At 47.9% G+C, this 25803-nt stretch overlaps 1 protein-coding gene across 5 annotated transcripts in view; it reads left to right on the plus strand.

Moving 5' to 3' along the window:
- Window positions 1-25803, plus strand: part of LOC146207060 (WD repeat-containing protein 11-like) — a 160010-nt gene that overhangs the window by 32734 nt on the left and 101473 nt on the right. For 4 of the 5 annotated variants that reach the window (XM_084595708.1, XM_084595782.1, XM_084595880.1 and 1 more), the window contains one exon: window positions 24182-24302. In XM_084595708.1, coding sequence (XP_084451834.1) covers window positions 24182-24302 — 121 coding nt within the window. Of the gene's footprint in view, window positions 1-4413; window positions 4537-24181; window positions 24303-25803 lie in introns of those variants that run through there. The other variant, XM_084595906.1, reaches the window with a different exon arrangement.

Consider the following 25803-nt stretch of genomic DNA (forward strand, 5'->3'; position numbering starts at 1 on the left):
AGAGACTGCAAAGGGTTAAGGGTTATGTCGCACGCGCTTCGTTTTACTCCGAGCACTGGCAGAACGAACGGTTAGACTTTTGTGTGCATGTCGTGCATTCCGCCAAGTGTTGACAGACTAAAGACATTCCTAAAACAAGGGCAGCGAAGCGGCGGTGGGGACCAGAGGACTGTTGCCGGGAGGGCGGCAGCGAGGAAATATACATGGGCTCCCGCGATGCGCACTGCCCGTGTCATTCGAGCTGGCAGTGGCTGGGAAAGGTTGCCTCCAATGGTTGCCGGCTTCTAGGAACTATTCGGATCTCCGAGAAGTTTAAACTACGCAAAACAACCACGGATCCGGCGAGGAGGACCCTCGAAGGGAGAGAGGTCAGAGGAGGGTGGACGCGAAAAAAGAGACTGAACCAGGTGTTGTGCAGAGAGGCCGTACCCTGAGTGGGATGAAGTGCAAATAAATTCCTTGTAACCTGTAATCACCAAGTGTAGTCGGGCTTCATCGGGGAATGCCAGAGGGGCGGAGCAAGGGACCTGCCTGACTGGTTACATCTGGTTGCTATGCTCTTCTTCAGACATGCGAATACTTTGACGCCAAGATTCTGTGAGTCTTAATCTTCATATTAGTACATATTCATTTTTCATATTGCATCGAGGCATAGGGCTGAATAGTACTTACCTAGAGCCTATTAAAAAGTTGCAAAAGCGAGCACTTAGAATAATTTCATGTTCTCGTTACTCTGTGCACAGCAAGGCGCTATTTATTAAACTATGCATATTACCTTTTGATTTTCTTTGTGAGAAAAAAAACTGCTGAATGCGCTCATAAAATGAAAAGGAACAAACAGTCGTTTGATATATTGCTACTTAACATCTCGCCACTAGTGACACGAAGCCTTACGTACGGCAATTTTAACTTGGCAATGAAAAGAATTGTATACAGTGAGCGTCTCCTAGAGTTTACAGATTTAAAAATCTGGAACAACCTACCACATGACTTAAAGAGTACCAACAACTTTTCCTTTGCAATAAGAAATCACTACCTTAAAATGAATGACGCACTTACTTTGAATTTATACTTCCACCTATTGCTGCATTTCTTAGACATCTGCCTCACATTATTTACATGTAGCTCCATACTGATACCTTTATTTACGTATATACACTTGCTTATTGTAGAAAAGCTTTGCACTTGAAAAGTGTGTACTGAATTCTTTTCATTGTACAGTAGACTCCCGTTAAGATAATTTGCTTAAGATGAAAAATGAGTTGTTTGTTTGGTTTCTCATAGAGTGAATGCAAAAAAAATCCGCTTAAGATGAACATTTTGCGCGCGCTAGTCGGTCAAGATGAACTTTCACGGCTGCCCGCACCCAACCTGTGCAGCTTTACTCGACCGTCGGCACCTAAGAAGAAAGAAAAAACAAATTGGCAGTGATTTAGCTCGGCTAAGTCAAGGTATACTTTTTTCTGGTTTTGGCATGTTGCCGAGCCTATTGATTAGCAGTGAAGAGACATTGGTCGTCACACATAATTTTTTTAAATTTTATGCATAGAAAGAAAGACGGCCTGGTGATCAGTATAGTAACACGCGGTTGTTTCGATTGAACGTATGCAGAATTTTGAATGTACAGATTCTCTTTGATATGTGAGATCAGTGGTAGACCCCCACTGTGTGGCTGGGACGTTGGGATTTGATGCCAAATTAAAGTTGAATTTCTGTTCCATATTGTTACGTAAAGGCTTATTGTATTTACAGGATGTTTACAAGAGAGCCGCAACTGTCATAACAGCAAACAGCATCACCGAACCAGTCCTACTTCGTCATCCATCCATCTGCCTTTTTCCTTCCGAGGGGCAAGGGAGGGGACCACTTCGTCCTCATCTTCTTATAACATGACCCCCGGCGCTGAACTGGCACAGAAGGCATGAGTTCGTATGGCTTAAGCCGGGAAATATGTACAATGTCAGTAGGAGAACGCGGGCACAAGAGGGGTAAGTTTGTACGTCACATCGGTGACTTAGCGCACCACATGATAAGGGCCAGTGTAGGGGAACTTAAGTTTTTCCGAGAGGCCAACGTGGCGTGCAGGATACCGTAGAAGAGCCAAGGACCCAGGGTCATAGGATACGGGGTATGTCGCCTATCGTAAGCAAACTTCTGGGAAGTCTGAGAGGTGAAGAGCTGACTACGGGCTACTTGGCATGCTTCAGTGGTTTGAGCAATGGCATCACGTGCGCAGGTGGTTATGGGGCGGCCAGCAGGTGGGACGAGAATGTCCAAAGTTAAAGCAGGGTTCCTGCCAAAGAGCAGGAAGAAGGGTAAATAACCTGTCGTATCGTGCTTGGAAGAATTGCAGGCAAATGTCACATATGGCAGCGCAAGGTCCCAGTCGTAGTGATCAGGCGAGACATACCTAGATAACGCCCTTTAGTGTGCGGTTGAAGTGCTCAGTAAGGCTGTTGGTATGGGGATGGACAAAAAGTAGCGACTGCGATCGGTGATTAATTAGCAAGGAGCGCCGTGAGGCAGAATGACGCCGTGTAAAAAACAATTCCTTCACAAGGAACGAAACCTTCACATAACAATATGATGACTAAAAGAGTCCTGCTCCCTGTTGAAGCCCCTCAAAGTCATGCACAACTCTGAAACCATGCCGTAAGCTGGCACACAGGGGGCAAACACATTAATCATATGTTCGACAGATGCTTGCGGCACCACGTAAACTCCACGCAGTAACGCATGCGCAGTCATGCACATGGCTAGCACGTGGCATCCGCGTGTGGCAGCGGCGGCCGCACCCGGCAGTGAAGCTCTGATGTCACAACCCTTGCACGTGCTCCTCTCGCGGTGCATTCCACACATTCCAGAGCTGTTTCATAGCGAAATTCTCGACTGGTAGTCCAATATAGCTCTCGCCACAAAATATTTTTCTGCGCCGCTGACCATCCTTGCCACTGACGTGCGGAACCCCGAACACTTTGGCATCAGAAACGCGACTCTGAGAAGGCAAGAGTGCGGTGCCGCTCATCCTCTCCTACCCCCTTTTCCCGCTCATTCCTCTTCCCTCCGTCACCCTCGCCCCAGCCGCATAGGTTCACTTCGTGCAGATCCCTTCTACGATATTGGACAGGGAGGGGAGGAAACAGCGCAGAGAGAGAAAGAGGCGCAGCCCGGCCAGCTAAACCAGCCCACAGCTGGTCTTAGTGTGCTCTCCCGTTCGCTCAGCATTGGCTCAGCGCGTGCGTCTAGATGACCAGCCAAACACGAAAAAAAAATAAAAAAAATTAGCAAGAAAGAAAGAAAAGGGAAAAGAAAAAGCAGTCAGTGCGGTTTCCCCAATAGTGATGACATGATAGTGTCGTCATGCCAGTGGTACCGGCCTCCATGCCTCTGTCGTCTCTCTGCTGCACCTAACTGACTGCCGATTCCTTGTGGTGTGCATGCGCGCCATGTACCGCTATCTTCAACCAGGCTGTATGCCATCACGTTTGTTTTAGTGCGCGCCCTTTTCGCCATGTTGCTAGTATGGCTAGTCGGCCAACAACTCGAAAAAAGCCGCTTGAGCTTCGTGAGAAGGTCAAAGTTTTGGTGGAAGTTTGCGCTGGTCGGCTTCCAGAAGCTGAAATAGCGCGCAAGTTCGGTATCGCAAAAAGCACTGTGAGCAGTATTGTGAAAGACGCCCGGATTGCCAGTGCTTTAGAAGAATGTGAATTTGCGCTGAAGTAAAAGAGGATGCGCACAGCTATACACAGAGACCTATAAGGCGCTGTGCTCGCTTGGGTGAAGAGAGCGTGCAGTGTGAATGTGCCAGTGAATGGAGTAAACTAAAAGCAGAAGCAATTGCACTGTGACTGAATGTCGAGTTCGCATGCAGCGATGGTTGGCTCGACTGTTTTTGGAGAAGGCATGGACTGGCCTTTCGTTGCGTTGTCGGCAAGATCTCTGCCATGGACGAAACGGTCTGCAGCGATTGGAGGCAGAACAAGCTGAATGATTTCATGGAGTAATATGACCCACAAGATATATACAATGTGGATGAAACTGCCCTTTCCTGCCAGCTGCTTCCGGACAAAAAGCTTGCATTTGCTGGTGATAAATGCGGGGCGGGCAAGTACAGCAATCTTTGGGTAACGGTCCTCATGGGCAAACTAAAGTTGCTGGTGATGGGGAAGTCAGAAGCACCACGGTGCTTCAAAAACGTAACAACACTGCTGGTCACGTATGTGGCTAATTCGAAAGCGTCGATGGCACAAGTGCTTTTCGAACAGTGGCTTCAAGAGATGGATCGTCACTTCCAGTGAGAGAAGTTCTCTTTGTAGTTGACAATTGTCCCGGACACGGTCACATCACCAGATTTTCTGCCATTCTTCTGCAGTTCCTACCACCAAACACAACGGCGAAGCTGCAGCCTATGGATCAAGGAGTGATCAGTAGTTTGACTATCGTCGCTGTCTGCTGCAAAGGAGGCTAATTTGCATGGAGAGTAATAAGGAGCCTGCTGTCCACCTGGGAGCAAGTGAATGCAGCCACCAATGCCAAGTGAGGACTGTTTCTGTTGACATGAATGTCAGCACTGTGAAAACGGGCTGACACTCTGGAAGGTCTAATTGAAGAAGTGCTGCCATCAGGTCATGACAGCATGGATGTTATTCCTGTATCTGCACCTGCCTGGACACTTGAGTGCAGCTTTTTGAACAGGTGAGGGCACTGAAGAACATCTTAGAAGGTTAAGTGAGACGTCTGCGTTTGTAACGGCCAGTCAATTTTCTCGGCAGACTCAAACATAACAGACTGGGTAACAGTGCCTGGTACCTGCAATTGCAGCGTGTGCCCAATCAGTATGCAATAAATGCTTGTACTGCAGTCATTTTTATTGCGATAGTAATACTGTGACAGGTTTCGACCCGTCGTGTGGTCCCGGCGGAGGCCACGCTTGACCTTGAACAGCCGAGGAGGAGAAAAGGAAGAGGAGCAGAAGAAGAAGAAGACTGGTAACTTACGCTCTCGCGTCATACTCTTAAAGGCTGAGCTTATGTATCTGCAATAATATAGCACCTTTTATTGATAGGGTGTGATAGGGGAATAATGTAGCAGGCAAAAGAAGCTTCTGCCGTTGCTATCGCAGTTCAACCAGGGTTAACAAGAGTTAAACCACAACAATTTTTTTTCTTTTTGAAAGGCCATTTCATTCATTTGTTTTCACATACGAGGCATTTGAACACACTTTGCATCCTCGAACACCATTTTCGGAAGCATTCCTGATTAGACCAACTTCTGATAAGACGAACAATTTTCATAGTCCCTTGGTGTTCGTCTTAAAGGGAATCTACTGTATTCTCATGTGTTGTATCTATGTGATGTTTTGAAGAGACTCACTGACCAGTTTGCTCTAGCTACTTCTTATGCCTTAATTTTTGTGTAAGTTCTGTGCATCTTTGTTTGATTTGTGAATGTTTAGTTTATATTGTTACGTATATGCCACCGAAGAGGACGACGATAGAAAATAGAGTGAGAGACGACGAAGCTGAAGAAACCGTTGGGGCTTGCCTGAACACTTGCTGCGTTCTAGTGTGCTGTGCTGTGAACACTTGCTCATCACGTGCTGTAGTTTCCTGTGCTAGCCTTCTGCCCCGTAGCATCTTGGTGGAGGTGTTGAACGCCACGAGCATCAACCAGGTGTCCGCCAGGAACTTGCAAACGTCGGCCTCTCCTCCAGCCCCATGTCTCCCCAGCCACCATTGCACCCTGTTCCTTTAGTGGCTGCTGCAACCACCAGCCCAGCCTCCCCACGTCGCTACGTTGGTCACAATCCTGCAGAGTGGTGCACATCAGATGACAGGCCAATCTGTTTTATTTGCTGTCGCGCCGGCCACACTTCGCGTTATTGCCGTAGCCGTGCCTTCCCCACCCCTTGCTCTTATTACAACGCTGACCGTCGGTATTATTATGGACCTCGACGCTTTGCTGCCCAACCAGCCGAGCTCCCACCTGCCTATGATGGACCTCGACACTTTCCTCCTCAACCGGATGAGCCTCGCACCGAAACCGATCCAACTGCTCGTCACTCCAGTTGATCTCCATCTCCCTGCGATCGTCGATACCGTTCACCAGTACCTCGTCGCCGCTCCTCCCCATGATACACCGGCATCTACCCGGGAAACTAGCGAATGCAGCGCCCGGGAGTGATGCTGCATTACCTACCCGGACTGCCAACTCGGTACTGACCACTGCACCTAGACGTAACATCATTGATATTCTAGTGGATGGAGTCCCAATTTCTGCACTTATTGACACTGGCGCCCACATTTCTGTCCTCAGTTCATCGCTCCGCCGACGCCTCAAGAAAGTCCTCACACCCGCTACCTCATCTACCATCCGTGTTGCGGATGGCAACACAGCTACTGTTATTGGTATGTGTACTGCACGAATTAGCATTGCCGGCCGCAACATCCCTGTGCTATTTACAGTCCTCATCAGTTGCCCTCAAGATGTTATATTAGGCCTCGACTTTTTAACTGCACTTTCTGCTCTTATTGACTGTTCTTCTGGACTGCTTCATCTAGACCTGCCGCTCTGTCCTGACGAACAAGCTCTTGAAACTTCAACGCTCCGTCTTCGCTCCGCTGCATTTACTTGTCTGCCACCTGAAGCCGCTGTGTATGTGCTCATGTCCCCTTTTCCCTCCCTTCCTGATGGCAGCTACGTTGTTTCCCCCTTAACCGACGGTACTGTGCAGCGTAGCATAGCTCTCCCTCATAATATCGTGCACGTAGCCAGTAATCACACTTATATTCCTGTCCTGAACATCAGCTGTTCTGTACAAGTTCTTCCTGAAGGCATTTCTTTCGCCGAACTGATCCCACTGTCTGACTTTAATGTGTCTGCACTTTTACCTGACACTACTGCTGGAGGATCGACACGACCTGCAGAGTCTCCGCCTACGGAGGCCCGCATATCAGGAATGGTAGCTCCCGACTTGTGTCCTGATCGTTCTCAAGCACTTATGCGCTTTCTGACTTCGTACAGTGACATTTTTGATTTTGGTAACCGACCCTTGGAACAAACGTCCCTCGTTACTCATCGCATCGATACAGGAGACGCCAGACCAATTCACAGAAGACCTTACCGAGTCGCCATTTCTGAACGTCGCATCATACAAGAAGTAGACAAGATGTTGGTAAGAAATATTATAGAGCCTTCGAGCAGTTCCTGGGCGTCACCTGTCATGCTTGTTAAAAAGAAGGACAATACCTGGAGGTTCTGCGTTGAATACCGACATCTCAACAAAGTTACAAAGAAGGACATGTACCCACTTCCCAGGAGATGATGCTCTCGACTGCTTGCACGGTGCCCGTTATTTCTCTTCGATTTATCTTCGTTCCGGTTATTGGCAGATTGCGGTCAACGAACGGGACTGAAAGAAGACCGCCTTCGTCACACCCGATGGCCTGTACCAATTCAAGTGTATGCCTTTTGGCCTGTGTAATGCGCCTGCTACATTCGAGCGTATGATGGACTCTCTTTTACGTGGTTTGAAATGGACGACGTGATTATGTTATCTCGATGACGTCATTGTCTTTTCTTCGACCTTTTGAGAGCCATCTTCACCGCCTTGATGCCATTCTTGGAGTCTTCCGAAGAGCTGGCCTTCAGCTGATTTCAAAGAAGTGTAGCTTCGGCCGACGTGAACTCAAAGTGCTCGGACACCTTAACCCGACCCCAACAAAATTCGTGCTGTAAGTGCATTTTCTACACCCCACTGTACCAGTGACGTTTGTAGTTTTCTTGGCCTTTGCTCGTATTTTCGATGGTTTGTACCCAACTTTGCGGACACAGCTCGTTCACTCACACTTCTTCTGAAGAACGATGTTCCATTCTGCTGGGGCCAAGAACAATCTTAAGCCTTTTCTCGGCTCATCGCAGCCCTCACCAACCCGCCCGTCCTGGCACACTTCAACCCCTCAGCACGAACGGAGGTATGCACCGACGCTAGTGGCCACGGTATTGGCGCCATTCTCGCCCAACAGCAGACGGGCCGCACACGCGTCATTGCTTATGCCAGTCGTCTCCTTTCAGCGACTGAGCGGAATTATTCGATCACAGAACATGAGTGTTTAGCCCTCATGTGGGCCATTACAGAATTTCGCCCTTACTTGTTTGGCCACCCGTTCTCTGTTGTCACCGACCGCCACGCCTTATGTTGGCTTTCTACGCTGAAGGACCCTACTGGTCGTCTTGGGCGTTAGGCGCTGCATCTTCAGGAATACACTTTTTCTGTCGTTCACAAGTCCGGCCGGCTACACACTGATGCCGATTGCCTGTCCCGCAACCCGGTAGATCCGCCGCCTGAAAGCGAGTGTGACGATGACTGTCCATCTCTGACCTTTCAAACATTCATCATGAGCAGCGCTTAGATCCCAAGCTTTGCGCCATTATCAACCGTCTCAGCACCCTGACGCCACTCTTGCTTTGTTTGTGCTCCACAACGGCACTTTATATCGGCGGAATATGTGACCAAATGGCGCTGAGCTTCTGCTCGTAGTACCCGAACACCTGCATGCCACCGTTCTTGAGCAGCTGCATGACGCGCCCACTGCGGTTCATCTTGCATATCTCGTACTTACGACAGCGTCCGCCGGCGCTTCTTTTGGCCAGGCCTCTACCGCTCTGTTCATCGTTACGTGGCTTCTTGTGAAAGATGCCAGCGGCGGAAAAAGCCCTCGGTTGTGCCTGCTGGATCCCTACAGCCGATTGACATCCCAATAGACCCATTTTACCGAGTTGGCCTTGATCTCCTCAGGCCTTTTCCTCTGTCTGCTTCGGGGAATAAATGGATTGTGGTGGCTACGGACTATACTGCGCGCTATGCCATTACACGAGCGATACCCACCAGCTGTGCAACTGACGTGGCTGCGTTTCTCCTTTATGACGTTATCTTGGTCCACGGTGCTCCACGCCAGCTGCTCACTGACCATGGCCGTTGCTTTCTTGCTTGAGTAGTCCAAGAAATTCTCCGATACTGCTCCATTAAGCACTACTTCACCACCGCTTATCATCCACAAACGAACGGCCTCACCGAACGCCTCAATCGCACACTCACAGATATGCTGTCAATGTATGTATCGGCTGATCACCGTGACCGGGATATTACTTTACCGTTTGTTATGTTTGCATATAATTCCTCCCGTCACGATACAACGGGCTACTCGCCCTTCTATCTTCTGTTTGGCCGTGACCCCTCTCTTCCGTTTGACAGCGTACTGCCTCACACCACTGATGCAAGCTCCTATGTTCGTGACGCCATATCCCGAGCTGACGCCGCCCGTGTTGTTGCTCGCCGCCGACTGGCTTCTTCCCAGAACTCCCAAAAACAGCGCCATGATTCTCGACATCGTGATGTCCACTACTCTCCAGACTCTCTCATCTTGCTCTGGACTCCCGCTCGTAGAATTGGGCTCTGTGAGAAGCTCTTGCCGGGGTACACAGGCCCCTACCGTGTTTTACGGCCAGTCACTTCTGTGACATACGAAGTCAGCCCTGTACACCCACGGCAACAGTTCGATATGCCACGTTCCGAAATCGTTCATGTCGCCCGCATGAAGCCCTACCACTCCAGCTGTAGTTCCCCAACGTAGTACGCACCGGGACGGTGCTTTTTAGGGTGGGGTAATGTTACGTATATGCCACCGAAGAGGACGACGATAGAAAATAGAGACGACGAAGCTGAAGAAACCGTTGGGGCTTGCCTGAACACCATCACCTGTTGTGGTTTCCTGTGCTAGCCTTCTGCCCGGTAGCAATATAATTTGTGATACTACATGAATGTTTCTTTTGTCAGTGCTCTTACAAGCATTGAGAGTGATGCATAACTTTTTGTGTACTGACTTACTCTAATGTCCTTATTTTAATACATTTTTGCCTGCATACTTGTATACCTTTCTTTTATTGGACCCATGAGTAGCTATTGGTTATGGGTCTAAGTAATGTTTGCGTGTATTTGTACAGCAACAAAGAACAAAACAACAATTCCGAGAGCACTGTGGAATCTACACTGCAGAAATGTGAAAGCCTAAGCATTGCTAGTGCGCCCGGTGCATCCCGTTTGCTCTCATTATCGTTATCAACTAAACACACCATCATTATCATTGCTAATCTCATTATTGCATGATCACTAATTGCAGTGTCATTGTCGTCACTACTATCATCCTCATGGTAGACAAGGAGAATTATAAAGCGCTCGGCTAGGGATGCAAGGGATGGAGGTTTGATTCTCAGTAGAGACAGGATTTATTTTTAACTTCCTCTCGGTAGACAAGGAGAATTATAATGTGCATTTCACAATCTTGGGCATGGTGCAGTTGGTTAAAGCGCTCGGCTGGGGAGGCAAGGGATGGAGGTTCGATTCACAGTGGATACAGGAATTTTATTTTTCTGATGACGTGATGACGTCATTTGGTTGACAGCTATAATGTGACAGGACGAACGAACGCAACAGTATGAGCCATTAAAGGCTTTCACCTTATAGAAAGAAAGATAGATGGGCAGGTAGATAAGTGGGCAGGCGAACAAACGGGCAGTTCTGCTTAGGAGTAACTAATTACTACTGACGAACGAGTAGGATGAGAGTACATCGCCTCCTACAGTATGATTGAGGCACAATAATATATCATATTGGCTGCTGCGTTTTGATGGAGGTGAAATTTCAAAGATACCCTTGTAATAGTGTACATGAGAGGTGCTCAGATGGTCTAAATTAATCCAGAGCCACCCGTTACGGCACCCCTTATAGGCATTAAACTCCATAATTTACAATTTTCAATGTTTTGGTGGGGGAGGGGGTTACAAGAAGCATTCATAACACGCTAGTAGAGAGTTGTAGTGTAGTGGGCTTGTGTGATTGCGCTCTTAGCGGAATAACGGTTTTAAAGTGCTAATGTATAAATAGCGTTAATATATGCCATACCTTGGCAAAATCACTCACGCTCATTCACAAAATTTGGTGAACCTGTGTGCTCACTCAAACTCAGACTGACACGCGATCGGATTCAGAGAACTCAACTCGGGCTCATTCAGACTCTCAACTCACTCAGACTTACTCCTACTCGCAACTCATCCGGAATCAACCTTGCGTTGCGACTCATGACTCATTTTGGCTGACATACTGAACTCATTCACTCACAACTCATCTAGACTCACTCATTTCGACTCGGGTGTCATTTGGACTCAAATCACTCGCTGAGCTGAGCAATTTTATTGCCCTAGTGGCCTTTACCAAGGAGATTATCTTAGGTATGAGGCTTCATTTTTTGTGCTTTGGTTTGGGTCATCGTTTTTCGTGGTAGTGAAGCACCATTTGTGATTTTAATTTTGTTATCAAACACAATCAAGGATTAATAATAGAGAAGCAGACATAAATATCGACTCATAGTGCGTGCTTAGAATTTTCACAAGTTGTGGCTTTTTGCATACTTGGCATGAAAACATGGTGGCACCCTTCCAAGCGACAGCCACTCAGCTCAGCTGAATAACACAGTTGGATGCTGTTTGTCACCTAGTTGAGGCTTTAATTCAGCACGGCTCCTGAAGGCTTAATGGGGCTTTCATTTGCTATGCTACCGTCAGCAACTGCTAAGGACGGAACAGAAAATGTGTGCAGCCTTGTGACAGTATTTTATTTATTTTAACAATTAATTTTATTACGGCAATCTAAATTAAAATAACACAATTATTTCTTGCATTGCATGTCATATGAAAAAAAGCATACTTGTTCTTGTGGTTTGTACTTTGGATTCCTTTAACTAGATGGCGCCACTAGGCTTACATTCCTTCTTGCACATAATTTTATTTTCCGAGGCATTGCTTGTGGTTTTTGATGCGTAAATGAGTGTTAGCTTTTTATTCTTTATTGGCTCTAAATGGCTCTGATATATAATATTTTTGTAACTCAGCTGCAGTAACAGCCAATAATAAAGGGCATTTCGCCTCCATACAAGATACATGCCTGGCAGAGCGCTATACTAAAGCTCTATTTAGGGACAAATTGCTTGTGGCACACTGAGTTAATTTCATTTCTGCTATCATGCTGATGCTATACTAAACCTCTGTAGTGTCTTTTTCCTCATCATCTTACAAGATTGCTATGCACTTCATTGAAGTGAGCTTGAAGCATGTGAAAGACGATGCTCATGAGCATGATTGTACTCTGCTTTTTGCCTCATTCATATAATGACTCACATTGTGTGCAAAAAAAATTTATTATCATGTACAGGTGTAGCCAAAGTAGTAGGAAGCACGCCTTGAATTACTGTTTCACGCAACAGATACGAATAATGTCTCAATTATTGCAAGTTTCCTCTTGTGATCTAAACTGGTTTGGCATAGGGTTGTGGAAATATTCAAAAGTTGCGAATATCGAAGCAAATAATGCAGTATTCAATTCAGGCGTCAAAGCGAAGTATTTCGGTGTTTAAGAATTCAGGAAAATAAAGTTTTGGAGGGAGCAGTTCATAGTTTGGAAGCATTTTTGGGCGGTTGGGGGAGTAAATTTTGTTTGCCCTAAGTGGGTCCACACTACAATAAGCCTGCTCTTCAAGGATACCTCATATTATATGCTCGGAATGTACTGCTTGGAGGTGTACGCAAAGGCACACTGTGTGCATTGACAGCATTTCACCTGCTTCAAAAGAAAATACTTTGTTGGCCTCTCTCATAACAGATAATTCAAGCCTCTCTTGCAGTGCTACGAAAGTGTGGTCGCGTGACCATATGTGGCATGAAATGCGACATGTACCAAATTTTAGCTGTATTTGTACGCTGTGGGATGTGCAACTTGGTTGAATACAAATTTTGATTATAAATCATGTTCGAAAAATACTTCAGTGCACCGTGGTGCCTAGTTCTATTTGTTTTGCTACTGTTTTTTTGGAAGTTTCGAAATATTTGTTTCATTTGTATTTCAGTTGCCTTAATGAATTCTGAAAGCATTTTCTGGCAAATGCTAACGATCCAACTCTTTTTTTTTTTTTTTACCTTTACATTACCTGATGCAGAATAATCACTTCGATTCAAAAGTATTCAATTCAAATTTTCAGTTTATTTTATTTTCCGGAACCTGGGCTAAAAGGGTCTTGGAAACCACTTCATGACACCACTGTTTAAAAAAAATACATCAATGGTTGGCGCCAACAAAATAACAAATTGAAAGGCGTTTGAAAACATCCACGCTGGCACAAGACAAACAAAACAATAATAATGCAAAAATCAAGTTGGTGTCTCGTAAAGGCGCAGAATAAACAACCTAATCTATGTACAGAAATAAGGACCTAATCTGTATTTATTTAGTAATGCTGGAAGATTATGGGACAAAGCTTGGTGTTATGGTAACGGAGGATTTCTAATATATCCAGATTTCGTGTCAGTATATTGGTGGTTCGGCGTTCTAGAGATGCGCGTAAGTCACGTAAGCTGCGATGCTTTGGAAGCTACGTGCCCGTACGCTACAGGAACAATACAAAAGCCTGGATGAGTCGTGACTTATTTGCCGAGTGGCTTGTAGAGTTCGACCGCGACATGGCACGAAAAAACAGGAAGGTCCTGCTCATGCTGGATAACTTTGCGGCGCACCATGTGCAGCCTTCCTTGAGTGTGGTGGCAGTGCTCTTCTTGCTTCCCAAAGCAACCTGCAAAATTCAGCCACTGGATATGGGCATCATTCATGCGTTCAAGGTGTGCTACCGCCAGCGCGTCATCCAACGCTTGTTGATCGCGATTGATGCTGCCGTGGCAGTTCGCGTCAGCTTGCTTGCCGCCGTGGTGATGTTGAAAGCGGCGTGGATGGAACTCACCTCGGAGTGCATAGCAAATTGCTTCCGCAAGGCGGGTTTTATAGGCCCAGGCACCGAGGACGCCCTTGTGGCAACGCGTCGTTGACACGCAGCTGGCCGGACGTTGCCTGGGACGATTTCGTTTCTGCTGATGACGACGCCGACATTGCGGAGCCATGCACTGACGAAGCTATTGTGCATGAAGTGCAAGCTCTTCCTGACTGCCCAGAGACCGACGAGAACGATGACGAGGATGCTGCTCTACCGCCGGTTGCTGTGAACGCTTCAACCGTGATCGGTTACATCGCGTCGCTTAAGGAACTCGTGTGCAGCAGAGGCCTTTGGTGATGAACATATTACCGCGCTGGAAAAATTAGAAACGGCGTTGATACAATCAGGTTTGAAGCAGCAGACATGCGTCACGGACTTTTTTCAAAAATAAAGTTAACTTTCGTCTCGCTTGCTCTTTTTGCCTGTATTATAGGTGGTCCACTTACTACGAACTTTGGATACAACAAACAAATGCTGCGTGACGATCAAGTTCGTTATAAGTGGGCTGGACATACTCTTAATGTTATTAATGTAGATATTAAAAACGAGGAGACCTAACACGCTATCCTGCAGTACACCATATTTATTTAGCAAAAGCGATGAATTGTGTTAATTTAGGTGTACGAACTGTGCCCTGTTGTTTAGGTAAATTTTGAATAACTTTAAGCCCGTGTATTTCATATGACTTAAGTTAGAGGCAGTTAAATGCTTTACAGAAATACACACCGAGAACATGTTATTTCTTTAATGCTAACAAAGCTGTGGATTTAACATTTATGAAGCCCAAATTGTGGGTCAGCTATGTGAACAGTTAAAAAGTTGGAAAATAGTTTGCTAGATCCATAATTTGTAATACAAAATTTCGTAGAAAATCCATGCAAGAGCAGCAAAATTCAATCAGAGAAGGCACAGGAACTCTGAGGGTGCCTACTTGGGTCACGTCCATTTATTTACGCGCGAAGAACTGTGTTATCGTGGCCTGTTTTTTTGTGTTGATCGCGTTCGAAAATAGATGCCAGCAAGATTACAAAGGTGCGCACATGCTCGTCGCAATTGCCAAGTGTAACCGGGAGTGGTTATGCCGTTCGACGGAGGCCGACTTGTGTCGCTGGGTTCTGAGCTCATGCTAATGCAGATCCTCGGGTGATGTGTATAGTTGAAAATAGATGCCAGCAAATTTACAAATGTGCGCACATGCTCGTCACCATTGCCAAGTGAAACCGGGAGTGGTTATGCCTTTCGACGGAGGCCGGCTTGTGTCGCTGGGCTCTGAGCTCATGCTAATGCAGATCCTCGGGTGTAGTGTGTAGTTGAAAATAGATGCCAGACAGTTTACAAAGTTGCGCACACGATCATCGCTATAGCCTAGTGAAACCGGAAGTGGTTATGCCGACTTCTTTTGTTGCGTCCAGTGCTGTGGCCGTATTAGGGTGCAATGGATTATGCCGTTCGACGGAGGCCGACTTGTGTCACTGGGTTCTGAGCTCATGCTAGAGCAGATCCTCGGGTGTAGTGTGTACTTGAAAATAGATGCTAGCAAGTTTACAAAGCAGCGCACACGATCGTTGCTATAGCCAAGTGAAACCGGCAGTGGTTTTGCCGTTTAACGGAGGCTACCTTGTGTCACTGGGGCTTAGCTCATGCCAGAGCAGATCCTTGAGTGTAGTGTGTACTTGAAAATAGATGCCAGCAAGTTTACAAAGGTGCGCACATGGTCGTCGCTATAGCCAAGTGAAACCGGGAGTGGTTATGTCGACTTCTTTTGTAGCGTCCAGTGCTGTGGCCATTAGGGTGCAGTGGATTATGCCGTTCGACAGAGGCCGACTTGTGTCACTGGGTTCTTAGCTCATGCTAATGCAGATCCTCGGGTGTAGTGTGTAGTTGAAAATAGATGCCAGACAGTTTACAAAGGTGCACACACGAGCTTCGCTATAGCCAAGTGAAACCAGGAGTGGTTATGCCGACTTCTTTTCTAGCGTCCAGTGCTGTGGCCGTATTAGGGTGCAATGGATTATGCCGTTCGACGGCGGCCGACTTGTGTCACTGGGTTCTGAGCTCATGCTAATGCTGATCCTCGGGTGTAGTGTGTAGTTGAAAATAGATGCCAGACAATTTACAAAGGTGCGCACATGATCTTCGCTATAGCGAAGTGAAACCTGGAATAGTTGCGCCGTTCGACGGAGGCTACCTTGTGTCATTGGGGCTTAGCTCATGCCAGAGCAGATCTTTGGGTGTAGTGTGTACTTGAAAATAGATGCCAGCAAGTTTACAAAGGATGCGCACACGGTCGTCACCTTTGCCAAGTGAAACCGGGAGTGGTTATGCCGTTCGACGGAGGCTACCTTGTGTCACTGGGGCTTAGCTCATGCCAGAGCAGATCCTCGGGTATAGTGTGTACTTGAAACTAGATGCCAGCAAGTTTACAAAGGTGCGCACATGCTCGTCACCATTGCCAAGTGAAACAGGGAGTGGTTATGCTGTTCGACGCAGGCTACCTTGTGTCACGGGGGCTTAGCTCATGCCAGAGCAGATCCTCAGGTGTAGTGTGTAGTTGAAAATAGATACCAGCAAGTTTACAAAGGTGCGCACACGGTCGTCGCTATAGTCAAGTGAAACCGGGAATGCCGTTCGACGGAGGCCGGCTTGTGTCGCTGGGTTCTGAGCTCATGCTAATACAGATCCTCGGGTGTAGTGTGTAGTTGAAAATAGATGCCAGTTTACAAAGGTGCGCGCATGATCGTCGCTACTGCCAAATGAAACCGGGAGTGGTTATGCCATTCGACATAGGCTACCTTGTGTCACTGCCGCTTAGCTCATGTCAGAGCAGATCCTCGGGTGTAGTGTGTACTTGAAAATAGATGCCAGCAAGTTTACAAAGGTGTGCACATGCTCGTCGCTATTGCCAAGTGTAACCGGGAGTGGTTATCTCATTCGACGGAGGCCGGCTTGTGTCGCTGGGTTCTGAGCTCATGCTAATGCAGATCCTCGGGTGTAGTGTGTAGTTGAAAATAGATGCCAGCAAATTTACAAACGTGCACACATGCTCGTCACCATTGCCAAGTGAAACCGGGAGTGGTTATGCCGTTCGACGGAGGCTACCTTGTGTCACTGGGGCTTAGCTCATGCCAGAGCAGATCCTCGGGTGTAGTGTGTACTTGAAAATAGATGCCAGCAAGTTTACAAAGGTGCGCACATGCTCGTCGCTAATGCCAAGTGAAACCGGGAGTGGTTATGCCGTTCGACGGAGGCTACCTTGTGTCACTGGGGCTTAGCTCATGCCAGAGCAGATCCTTGGGTGTAGTGTGTACTTGAAAATAGATGCCAGCAAGTTTACAAAGGTGCGCACATGCTCGTCGCTAATGCCAAGTTAAACCGAGAGTGGTTATGCCGTTCGACGGAGGCTACCTTGTGTCAGTGGGGCTTAGCTCATGCCAGAGCAGATCCTCGGGTGTAGTGTGTACTTGAAAATAGATGCCAGCAAGTTTACAAAGGTGCGCACATGCTCGTCGCTAATGCCAAGTGAAACCGGGAGTGGTTATGCCGTTCGACGGAGGCTACCTTGTGTCACTGGGGCTTAGCTCATGCCAGAGCAGATCCTTGGGTGTAGTGTGTACTTGAAAATAGATGCCAGCAAGTTTACAAAGGTGCGCACATGCTCGTCGCTAATGCCAAGTGAAACCGGGAGTGGTTATGCCGTTCGACGGAGGCTACCTTGTGTCACTGGGGCTTAGCTCATGCCAGAGCAGATCCTCGGGTGTAGTGTGTACTTGAAAATAGATGCCAGCAAGTTTACAAAGGTGCGCACATGCTCGTCGCTAATGCCAAGTTAAACCGAGAGTGGTTATGCCGTTCGACGGAGGCTACCTTGTGTCACTGGGGCTTAGCTCATGCCAGAGCAGATCCTCGGGTGTAGTGTGTACTTGAAAATAGATGCCAGCAAGTTTACAAAGGTGCGCACATGCTCGTCGCTATTGCCATGTGAAACCGGGAGTGGTTATGCCGTTCACGGATGCTACCTTGTGTCACTGGGGCTTAGCTCATGCCAGACCAGATCCTCGGGTGTGGTGTGTACTTGAAAATAGATGCCAGCAAGTTTACAAAGGTGCGCACATGCTCGTCGCTATTGCCATGTGAAACCGGGAGTGGTTATGCCGTTCACGGATGCTACCTTGTGTCACTGGGGCTTAGCTCATGCCAGAGCAGATCCTCGGGTGTAGTGTGTACTTGAAAATAGATGCCAGCAAGTTTACAAAGGTGCGCACATGCTCGTCGCTAATGCCAAGTTAAACCGAGAGTGGTTATGCCGTTCGACGGAGGCTACCTTGTGTCACTGGGGCTTAGCTCATGCCAGAGCAGATCCTTGGGTGTAGTGTGTACTTGAAAATAGATGCCAGCAAGTTTACAAAGGTGCGCACATGCTCGTCGCTAATGCCAAGTTAAACCGAGAGTGGTTATGCCGTTCGACGGAGGCTACCTTGTGTCAGTGGGGCTTAGCTCATGCCAGAGCAGATCCTCGGGTGTAGTGTGTACTTGAAAATAGATGCCAGCAAGTTTACAAAGGTGCGCACATGCTCGTCGCTAATGCCAAGTGAAACCGGGAGTGTTTATGCTGTTCGACGGAGGCTACCTTGTGTCACTGGGGCTTAGCTCATGCCAGAGCAGATCCTTGGGTGTAGTGTGTACTTGAAAATAGATGCCAGCAAGTTTACAAAGGTGCGCACATGCTCGTCGCTAATGCCAAGTTAAACCGAGAGTGGTTATGCCGTTCGACGGAGGCTACCTTGTGTCAGTGGGGCTTAGCTCATGCCAGAGCAGATCCTCGGGTGTAGTGTGTACTTGAAAAAAGATGCCAGCAAGTTTACAAAGGTGCGCACATGCTCGTCGCTAATGCCAAGTTAAACCGAGAGTGGTTATGCCGTTCGACGGAGGCTACCTTGTGTCACTGGGGCTTAGCTCATGCCAGAGCAGATCCTCGGGTGTAGTGTGTACTTGAAAATAGATGCCAGCAAGTTTACAAAGGTGCGCACATGCTCGTCGCTATTGCCATGTGAAACCGGGAGTGGTTATCTCATTCGACGGAGGCCGGCTTGTGTCGCTGGGTTCTGAGCTCATGCTAATGCAGATCCTCGGGTGTAGTGTGTAGTTGAAAATAGATGCCAGCAAATTTACAAACGTGCACACATGCTCGTCACCATTGCCAAGTGAAACCGGGAGTGGTTATGCCGTTCGACGGAGGCTACCTTGTGTCACTGGGGCTTAGCTCATGCCAGAGCAGATCCTCGGGTGTAGTGTGTACTTGAAAATAGATGCCAGCAAGTTTACAAAGGTGCGCACATGCTCGTCGCTAATGCCAAGTGAAACCGGGAGTGGTTATGCCGTTCGACGGAGGCTACCTTGTGTCACTGGGGCTTAGCTCATGCCAGAGCAGATCCTTGGGTGTAGTGTGTACTTGAAAATAGATGCCAGCAAGTTTACAAAGGTGCGCACATGCTCGTCGCTAATGCCAAGTTAAACCGAGAGTGGTTATGCCGTTCGACGGAGGCTACCTTGTGTCAGTGGGGCTTAGCTCATGCCAGAGCAGATCCTCGGGTGTAGTGTGTACTTGAAAATAGATGCCAGCAAGTTTACAAAGGTGCGCACATGCTCGTCGCTATTGCCATGTGAAACCGGGAGTGGTTATCTCATTCGACGGAGGCCGGCTTGTGTCGCTGGGTTCTGAGCTCATGCTAATGCAGATCCTCGGGTGTAGTGTGTAGTTGAAAATAGATGCCAGCAAATTTACAAACGTGCACACATGCTCGTCACCATTGCCAAGTGAAACCGGGAGTGGTTATGCCGTTCGACGGAGGCTACCTTGTGTCACTGGGGCTTAGCTCATGCCAGAGCAGATCCTCGGGTGTACTGTGTACTTGAAAATAGATTCCAGCAAGTTTACAAAGGTGCGCACATGCTCGTCGCTAATGCCAAGTGAAACCGGGAGTGGTTATGCCGTTCGACGAAGGCTACCTTGTGTCACTGGGGCTTAGCTCATGCCAGAGCAGATCCTTGGGTGTAGTGTGTACTTGAAAATAGATGCCAGCAAGTTTACAAAGGTGCGCACATTCTCGTCGCTAATGCCAAGTTAAACCGAGAGTGGTTATGCCGTTCGACGGAGGCTACCTTGTGTCACTGGGGCTTAGCTCATGCCAGAGCAGATCCTCGGGTGTAGTGTGTACTTGAAAATAGATGCCAGCAAGTTTACAAAGGTGCGCACATGCTCGTCGCTATTGCCATGTGAAACCGGGAGTGGTTATCTCGTTCGACGGAGGCCGGCTTGTGTCGCTGGGTTCTGAGCTCATGCTAATGCAGATCCTCGGGTGTAGTGTGTAGTTGAAAATAGATGCCAGCAAATTTACAAACGTGCACACATGCTCGTCACCATTGCCAAGTGAAACCGGGAGTGGTTATGCCGTTCGACGGAGGCTACCTTGTGTCACTGGGGCTTAGCTCATGCCAGAGCAGATCCTCGGGTGTAGTGTGTACTTGAAAATAGATGCCAGCAAGTTTACAAAGGTGCGCACATGCTCGTCGCTAATGCCAAGTGAAACCGGGAGTGGTTATGCCGTTCGACGGAGGCTACCTTGTGTCACTGGGGCTTAGCTCATGCCAGAGCAGATCCTCGGGTGTAGTGTGTACTTGAAAATAGATGCCAGCAAGTTTACAAAGGTGCGCACATGCTCGTCGCTATTGCCAAGTGTAACCGGGAGTGGTTATGCCGTTCGACGGAGGCTACCTTGTGTCAGTGGGGCTTAGCTCATGCCAGAGCAGATCCTCGGGTGTAGTGTGTACTTGAAAATAGATGCCAGCAAGTTTACAAAGGTGCGCACATGCTCGTCGCTAATGCCAAGTGAAACCGGGAGTGGTTATGCCGTTCGACGGAGGCTACCTTGTGTCACTGGGGCTTAGCTCATGCCAGAGCAGATCCTTGGGTGTAGTGTGTACTTGAAAATAGATGCCAGCAAGTTTACAAAGGTGCGCACATGCTCGTCGCTAATGCCAAGTGAAACCGGGAGTGGTTATGCCGTTCGACGGAGGCTACCTTGTGTCACTGGGGCTTAGCTCATGCCAGAGCAGATCCTCGGGTGTAGTGTGTACTTGAAAATAGATGCCAGCAAGTTTACAAAGGTGCGCACATGCTCGTCGCTAATGCCAAGTTAAACCGAGAGTGGTTATGCCGTTCGACGGAGGCTACCTTGTGTCTCTGGGGCTTTGCTCATGCCAGAGCAGATCCTCGGGTGTAGTGTGTAGTTGAAAATAGATGCCAGCAAGTTTACAAATGTGCGCACACGGTCGTCGCTATAGCCAAGTGAAACCGGGAGTGGTTGTGCCCTTCGACAGAGGCTACCTTGTGTCACTGGGGCTTAGCTCATGCCAGAGCAGATCCTCGGGTGTAGAGTGTACTTGAAGATAGATGCCAGCAAGTTTACAAAGGTGCGCACATGCTCGTCGCCATTGCCAAGTGAAACCGGGAGTGGTTGTGCCGTTCGACGGAGGCTACCTTGTGTCATTGGGGCTTAGCTCATGCCAGAGCAGATCCTTGGGTATAGTGTGTACTTGAAAATAGATGCCAGCAAATTTACAAAGGTACGCACACGGTCATCGCTATAGCCAAGTGAAACCGGGAGTGGTTGTGCCGTTCGACGGAGGCTACCTTGTGTCATTGGGGCTTAGCTCATGCCAGAGCAGGTCCTCGGGTGTAGTGTGTACTTGAAGATAGATGCCAGGAAGTTTACAAAGGTGCGCACATGCTCGTCGCCATTGCCAAGTGAAACCTGGAGTGGTTATGCCGTTCGACGGAGGCTACCTTGTGTCACTGGGGCTTAGCTCACGCCAGAGCAGATCCTCGGGTGTAGTGTGTACTTGAAAATAGATGCCAGCAAGTTTACAAAGGTGCGCATATGCTCGTCGCCATTGCCAAGTGAAACCGGGAGTGGTTGTGCCGTTCGACGGAGGCTACCTTGTGTCACTGGGGCTTAGCTCATGCCAGAGCAGATCCTCGGGTGTAGTGTGTATTTGAAAATAGATGCCAGCAAGTTTACAAATGTGCGCACATGGTCGTCGCTATGGCCAAGTGAAACCGGGAGTGGTTGTGCCGTTCGACGGAGGCTACCTTGTGTCAGTGGGGCTTAGCTCATGCCAGAGCAGGTCCTCGGGTGTAGTGTGTACTTGAAGATAGATGCCAGGAAGTTTACAAAGGTGCGCACATGCTTGTCGCCATTGCCAAGTGAAACCTGGAGTGGTTATGCCGTTCGACGGAGGCTACCTTGTGTCACTGGGGCTTAGCTCACGCCAGAGCAGATCCTCGGGTGTAGTGTGTACTTGAAAATAGATGCCAGCAAGTTTACAAAGGTGCGCATATGCTCGTCGCCATTGCCAAGTGAAACCGGGAGTGGTTGTGCCGTTCGACGGAGGCTACCTTGTGTCACTGGGGCTTAGCTCATGCCAGAGCAGATCCTCGGGTGTAGTGTGTATTTGAAAATAGATGCCAGCAAGTTTACAAATGTGCGCACACGGTCGTCGCTATAGCCAAGTGAAACCGGGAGTGGTTGTGCCGTTCGACGGAGGCTACCTTGTTTCATTGGGGCTTAGCTCATGCCAGAGCAGATCCTCGGGTGTAGTGTGTACTTGAAGATAGATGCCAGCAAGTTTACAAAGGTGCGCACACGGTCGTCGCTATAGCCAAGTGAAACCGGGAGTTGTTGTGCTGTTCGACGGAGGCTACCTTGTGTCATTGGGGCTTAGCTCATGCCAGAGCAGATCTTTGGGTGTAGTGTGTACTTGAAAATATATGCCAGCAAGTTTACAAAGGTGCCCACACGGTCGTCGCTATAGCCATGTGAAACCGGGAGTGGTTGTGCCGTTCGACGGAGGCTACCTTGTGTCATTGGGGCTTAGCTCATGCCAGAGCAGATCTTTGGGTGTAGTGTGTACTTGAAAATAGATGCCAGCAAGTTTACAAAGGTGCGCACACGGTCGTCGCTATAGCCAAGTGAAACCGGGAGTGATTGTGCCGTTCGACGGAGGCTACCTTGTGTCACTGGGGCTTAGCTCATGCCAGAGCAGATCCTCGGGTATAGAGTGTACTTGGAGATAGATGCCAGCAAGTTTACAAAGGTGCGCACATGCTTGTCACCATTGCTAATTGAAACCGGGAGTGGTTATGCCGTTCGACGGAGGCTATCTTGTGTCTCTGGGGCTTAGCTCATGCCAGAGCAGATCCTCGGGTGTAGTGTGTACTTGAAAATAGATGCCAGCAAGTTTACAAAGGTGCGCACACGGTCGTCGCTATAGCCAAGTGAAACCGGGAGTGGTTGTGCCGTTCAACGGAGGCTACCTTGTGTCACTGGGTTCTGAGCTCATGCTAATGCAGATCCTCGGGTGTAGTGTATAGTTGAAAATAGATGCCAGACAGTTTACAAAGGTGCGCACATGTTCGTCGCTATAGCGAAGTGAAACCGGGAGTGTTTATGCCGACTTCTTTTGTAGCGTCCAGTGCTGTGGCCGTATTAGGGAGCAATGGATTATGCCGTTCGACGGAGGCCGGCTTGTGTCGCTGGGTGCTTAGCTCATGCTAATGCAGATCCTCGGGTGTAGTGTGTAGTTGAAAATAGATGCCAGACAGTTTACAAAGGTGCGCACATGATCATCGCTTTAGCGAAGTGAAACCGGGAGTGTTTATGCCGACTTGTTTTGTAGCGTCCAGTGCTGTGGCCGTATTAGGGTGCAATGGATTATGCCGTTCGACGGAGGCCGACTTGTGTCACTGGGTGCTTAGCTCATGCTAATGCAGATCCTCAGGTGTAGTGTGTACTTGAAAATAGATGCCAGACAGTTTACAGAGGTGCACACACGATCGTAGCTGTGAAGTGCAAGTTTTGCAGCTTCTTTGCTTTGAAGCATTTGATCAAAATAACTATTTGGTTTGTATTATCTTGAAATGGAAAATTCACACGTCTAATTTAGTTGTGTTGCAGGCAACCTGCCTCATTACTTGCACAGGCAGCATGTCGACAGTTTTTCATGTGTCAACTCTATTGTCTAGAATCAGTTGAAGTTTCTTGCATGACATATTTCTTGCATGTGTGCTGTTGCCAAAGTTATTTGCTCATTCACGCAACACAATCCAAGGTGAAATAGGTTGCTCCTCCGAGGGTGGTAGGGGCACTAGATGGAGTCTCTTTCGTTACACAGTGTGGTGTAGTCCAACCTGTACTTGTCCCTTCAACAGGACTGGAAAACTTGTTAAAGAATACTTTTTTTTCTTTTAACAGTATTGAAGAAGCACTCCCTCTCAACGAATGTCTGCAGCTGTGCTATCATCAAGCAGTGCGACACCAGCTTTTCTTGCTTTGTCCAAAGAAGATATTTATCATGGACACCCAAGTGCAGCAGGTTTGTTTCCTTGTCTTTGATTCACATTTCACCACCAAGGCAGCGCCGCTCATGCCGTATATATGTATGTAACAACCGCACCCCTATTTCCCGAAGCAAATATAAAAAAAAAAATAATCCGTGTGAGGGCAGCACCCAAACTTGCCATGACCCATGCGGCTTTCAAAATGCATGCGCATAGGAGCTTCCAAATGGCACCCAAAGTTGCGGGTAGTCATCATCCCGCAATCCATATCAGCATCGGTATTGCCAGCCACACCGGCTTTGTTTTGCAACTGTCAAAGGCATATGAGTAGTGGTAGTGTGGTTGGCGTGGTCACACACAGTAGTTGTGGCTCTTGTGTGCTCTCTGCTTTATTTTTCACTGCAAACGGCAATAGCGTAGATGGCAAACGGCAATCACGACGAGACGCTGTCCAGATGGAGTAAAAAGGCACTGCGACTGTGCTTGCCTAGATTTTGTCCGCGTGGAACTCCATGTCTATGGACGTTGTATCCCGTAGTTTCAAGATGACTGGGATTTCAAACAGTTTAGACGGGACTGAAGACAGACTTGTGGGGTGAATGTGCACCAGAGCACAGCACCATCTCAGAGTCTGAAGACTTGGCGAATGACAATTGAATGGTAAATAAATGTTGCACATTCACTGATTGGCCTGCTTTTACTTGAAAAAAATTTTTTTTTTTCGTATTTCGCATGTATGGCCCGCACCCCAAAAATTGGCCTTTGAATTTAGAAAAAAAAGTGAGGTCCTTACACGCGTTTATACGGTAATGTACCCATGTAAGGCAAGATGGCATAGGTTGGATATTGGCTCATCAAGCTTTTGTCTCGAGCAGCTCTGATGAGCATTTTCAATTGAGGGTACCTTGGAAGCCACCAGTGGGCAAAAGGCAACTTGGTTTTATAGAAATTTGCCTGGGTGTGTACACAATGCCTGGCTCACTAGAAGAGTGCCTATAAAGAAATTTGGGGTTGTGTTAGAGGGCAGCCAAAGTTGATGCAAAAAAGTATAAGCCAACACCGATGTGTGATGTAAGCAAGATGCTGTGGCACTGCTGACTGGGGGTGAAAACAAGGCTTAGTGCCCATAGGAATGCATGAACCCAAAAGATTTCGCAGTGGGCCTATGGTGTCGGCATTCGGTGCGGAGTAACTGTGAAACCTCGTTACAAACGCAGAGTATTTTTAAAACCCGCAAAATGTATGGGTATACAAGCTGGGAGCGCAGCTCATAGAAACATATGCAAAGAAAACTTACCAGGTAATTTTCCAGTTTCGGAGAGCACCAATAAACACTGCAGATTGTTAAAAGTTAGCGGATGTTTTGAAGAAACAGTGTGACAATGTATTCTACGTCGTTTTGAAGCCAATCAATTTTTAAAGTTCCACGATAAATGTGAATTGTAAAGACTGCCATACCCCTGAAAAAGTAGCTATCCACTCGGTGCTATCCATCCGCTCTAATAGTGACAGCTTCTCACGCTGTCTGACATGCTG

The sequence above is a fragment of the Amblyomma maculatum genome, chromosome 1 (assembly GCF_055883805.1).
Source record: "Amblyomma maculatum isolate TAMU_Amacu chromosome 1, ASM5588380v1, whole genome shotgun sequence".
NCBI classification, from domain to species: domain Eukaryota; kingdom Metazoa; phylum Arthropoda; class Arachnida; order Ixodida; family Ixodidae; genus Amblyomma; species Amblyomma maculatum.